Here is a 4,419-nt window from a genome sequence, read left to right on the forward strand (position 1 = left end):
AAAAATATCTCTTCCATTCCAAAACACATCTCGTGGATGAGTTTTCTTTGACAAAATTTAAATTCTAGAATGATTTTTTTTTGGATTGAAGAAGTAGATAGATGGATAGATAGACAGACACATAGATAGACACACGGATAATATATTTTAAACGAACATGCATGAGATTGTACATGTTTTATATTCATTGATAAAGAGGAGAGATTTTACCGCAAGAGTGAAACGGTGTGTCCACCGTTCAGACAAAAGTCACCAAGGTCATGTGTCAGGGTCAGCGTCGTGCTTTTAAGATGATTTACTCCATCGGTCCTTAAAAAAATATAACTGAGTCACAATTTTAAATTTGATTAAATTTATACAATATAGAATTAATATTTATATTATAAAATAAATATTATTGGACTAATCATGTAATATATTTTCATCCTAAATTTATTTAAAGATATAAATATTCGTATCTTTTTATAAATTTAGTTAAATTTAAGACTATTTAATTTTTTAAAAAACGAGAGTTCGTAATTTTTCTAGGACGAAAGGACTGGAATTGGACCTACGGTCAACGGGACGGTGCGCGGCGCTGAAGATCCGCCTGTGCTCCAGAATCCATCCACCGGCGGGCCAATACCAGAATTCCGGCCACCGCGCACCACAGAATTCGGCCCGTCGACATTCCCATCAGTTCTGGTGGGTCGCCACCGAAACCACCCCACTGACGTGTGGGCCCACTGGTCGGACGCGAGTCCACTCCAATCCGGTACGTGGCCACGAGCCCCGCCCCACAACCGGATGGTTTCCCGGCTCCACGTCCCAGCCAGCTAGACCGACATGCGGGACCCAGCATCTGGTGCCCCGCGTGACAGTGAGATGAAGCCGGAGGTGTCAGCGACGCGGAGGGACCCAGCCGTCTCTATTAATTCGCAGATACTAATCCCATTCCCCGGTTAATTAAATCCCCACCTCCAATCCTTTCCTCTTCTTCCCCAAGCCCACCACCACTGCACAGTACACACGCACCACTGTTCCCTGGCTCAGCTCCCTTCCCCCCTCTCTCTGTCCTCCAATGCGAGCGGCTCCCGGGGCGCGCGAGCTCTGAAGCCATGGCACCCGCGGCCGGGAGCGCCTGGCGCAGCGCCGGACCCGTCGCAGCCCTCGCCCTCCTCGTCCTCCTCGTCCTCGCCGCCGCCGCGCCCGCGGCCGCCGCCGGCGTGTCCGCGGCCGTGAACGGGGACCGCCTCCGGGCGGAGCAGATCCGGAAGCAGGCCTCGGACGCCGCCGCCTCGGCCGCCGCGTTCGCCGCGGCGTCGCGCCGCCTCCACCTCGACCGCGCGCGCCACCTCCGCCTCCTCTCCTCGCTCCATCGCAACCTCACCAACACGCTCCGCTCCCTCTCCCTCGCCGCCGACTCGGACCCCTCCGCCTCCGACCCCGCCGCCGCCAACGCCTCGTCCCCCCGCCAGCTCGACCTCCAGGCCAAGGACCTGATACGCGCCGCGCGCGCCGCCATCGCCGAATCCAAGCCGCTCTTCGACCCGCAGCTCAAGATCCAGCGCCTCAAGGACGCCATCTTCGCGCAGAACGAGCTGCTCGCGCGCGCCAAGAAGCGCGGCGCCTTCGCCTCTCTCATCGCCGCCAAGTCCATCCCCAAGCCACTGCACTGCCTCGCCGTCCGCCTCACCGCCGAGCGGATCGCGAGGCCCGAGCAGTACGCGGACCCGGTGCTGCCGCCGCGGGCGCTCGAGGACCCCGCGCTCTTCCACTACGCCATCTTCTCCGACAACGTGCTCGCAGCCTCATGCGTCGTGCGCTCCGCCGTCGCCAACTCCAACGACCCTTCCAAGCACGTCTTCCATGTTGTCACCGACCGGATGAACCTCGGTGCCATGCAGGTTTGCTCCATTCTGTTTCTCCATCTTGCGTATGTATACAATGTGTTACTGTCTATTTTGCACAGCATTTTGTTCCCAAAACATTGTCTCAGTGGTTACTTTAGTGATATCATAGAATGATCATCACTACGCATTTGGGATTGTTTCTCTAGATTTGATGGTATCTTTTATGTTGTGCATTTGGAAGAAATCTGGCATGTCCTCAGTACTGTATTCTAACTGTTTCTGTCAGTTGCAAGCAAATTTACACGGTCAACATTTATAGCCTTAAGGAAGTCCTAGCTCACCAAATATTACAATGGCAGTTTTATCTTGTCTCGGCAGATCAGGAACAGTTGAAGATGGCAACGTCTGGTTGATTAATTTTTAGCCCTATGCTTAGTTTCTAGAGATAGCAAGTCAGGATCACCCAAGTGGGATACCATTCTGCTAATCCATTCAATAAAAGACTCGGAATCACTATGCTGACTCCTGTTTGTCTAAGTATATTGGGCATTGACATGGTGCTTCTTTTAACTATTGTCCTTCTGTTAAATTTGGTTCACATAGTCATTGGTCTGCTGATAGTTCTGCTAGAAGTGGATTAAAAGTTATATGTCATGCCTTTGCAGGTGATAATACGCCGAATGGACTTAAAAGGTGCACACTATGAGGTCAAAGCATTTGAGGATTACAAATTTCTGAACTCCTCATATGTCCCTGTGCTCCGGCAACTGGAGTCTGCAAACCTTCAAAAATTCTATTTTGAGAACAAGCTTGAGAATGCCACCAAAGATGCTAGCAATATGAAGTTCAGGAATCCCAAGTATCTATCTATGCTCAATCACTTGCGATTCTATTTGCCGGAGATGTACCCGAAGCTGCACCGGATTCTTTTCTTGGACGATGATGTTGTGGTACAGAGGGATCTTACAGGACTGTGGAAGATTGACATGGATGGGAAAGTGAATGGAGCAGTAGAAACGTGCTTTGGGTCTTTTCATCGGTATTGGCAGTACATGAACTTCTCCCATCCCCTTATCAAAGCAAAGTTTAGTCCTAATGCCTGCGGATGGGCATATGGCATGAACTTCTTTGATCTTGATTCTTGGAGGAGGGAGAAGTGTACTGAGCAGTACCATTACTGGCAGAATCAGGTAACCATTTAGATATAGATTCTCTTGTTTGCAATTAGAGTTTACTATGTTCTTAGTTGTTAAATGACCAAGCTGTTCTGTGTGATAAGGCAATCTGTGTATCTCTGCTATATTCTGCTATATCATACAAGAGTAACTTTGTTAATGCTAGATGACAACAGCTAAAATTACTAGGTGTAGAAAATGATTGCTTAAATATTGTCAAATTGTTTAGTCAATCTTATTTTAATTAATGTATGGCTTGTGAAAGAGTAAAGTCAATGGTTATTGTCTAGTAGGACAGCAAGTTAAACTACCCAAGTTAGCATTCCCATGCCCCCTGAAATGTGCGGTACTTTTGTCAATCCATGCAGCATACTAGTTTGGTGTGACTGGAGGAACTTTTAGCCAGTACTCTGCCTTTTCTTCTTCTACTGATTATTTCATTGATGGCTTCCTTGTAACCATTTTCAGAATGAGAACCGGACATTATGGAAGCTAGGAACGCTGCCCCCAGGCTTAATCACATTCTACTCCACCACGAAGCCTCTGGACAAATCCTGGCATGTTCTTGGGCTTGGGTACAATCCAAGCATCAGCATGGAGGAGATCAGGAATGCTGCTGTTGTGCATTTCAACGGTAATATGAAGCCGTGGCTGGACATCGGTATGAACCAGTTCAGGCACCTTTGGACAAAGTACGTGGACTACGATGATGAATATATTCGTCAATGCAATTTTGCACCACCATAGAAGCCTTAATTATCTATGTATCCATTCTTCAATGGAAAACAAAGAAGTTTGGCAATTAGAACTAGAGACTGCCACTGAAGGGTCAAATGTGCTGTAAGCACATTTTGTGTAGAGATCCAAGGAGTTTGTCAAGTACAACTGAAGGGACCACAATTCTTTCTGGCTTATAATGTACGTCACCGATTAAGTTATGATGAAAATAATGTTCGCCACATGAGCATTATGTTCGTTATGTCTGTAATAATATTATGCCTGCGATAGCGTGTGTATGCCAAAGTCCTATATATAATGTTCATATGGGTCCAAGAACTAAACTTTCTGTTATGTATCCACTCATTATTCAATGCATTTAGAAGATGCTTTACTAGACTTTGTTTTAGGTTTACCAAGGGCTAAGAGGGTGAGTAACTCTATTTTTGTTGTTGTTGGTAGATTTTAAAAATAGAATACTTTATACCTAGGTATAAAAGCGATGATATTTCTACATAGCCTCTTTGTTTTTTAGGAATTCTTTGATTGCCCGGAATACTTAGGATCATTATATGAAGTTATTGAACTACTCTTGGAAGACATTATGAGCTAAATTTGGAGCAAAATTGTTGTTTTCTACCACTTGTCACTCGTAAACGGATGGACAAACTGGGATGGACAACCTGAGGTGATGA

General features: G+C 46.7%; 1 protein-coding gene across 1 annotated transcript; it reads left to right on the forward strand.

The window, feature by feature from the left end:
• Nucleotides 1–964: 964 nt before the first annotated feature.
• Nucleotides 965–4,073, forward strand: LOC112876012 (galacturonosyltransferase 8). Its single transcript, XM_025940043.1, has 3 exons — nucleotides 965–1,886; nucleotides 2,498–3,022; nucleotides 3,476–4,073. Exons 1-3 carry the CDS (start codon nucleotides 1,098–1,100, stop codon nucleotides 3,752–3,754), a joined length of 1,593 nt encoding a protein of 530 aa, XP_025795828.1. The 5' UTR covers nucleotides 965–1,097; the 3' UTR covers nucleotides 3,755–4,073.
• The last annotated feature ends 346 nt before the right edge of the window (nucleotides 4,074–4,419 follow it).

This window comes from Panicum hallii, chromosome 1 (assembly GCF_002211085.1).
Source record: "Panicum hallii strain FIL2 chromosome 1, PHallii_v3.1, whole genome shotgun sequence".
Lineage (NCBI taxonomy): Eukaryota > Viridiplantae > Streptophyta > Magnoliopsida > Poales > Poaceae > Panicum > Panicum hallii.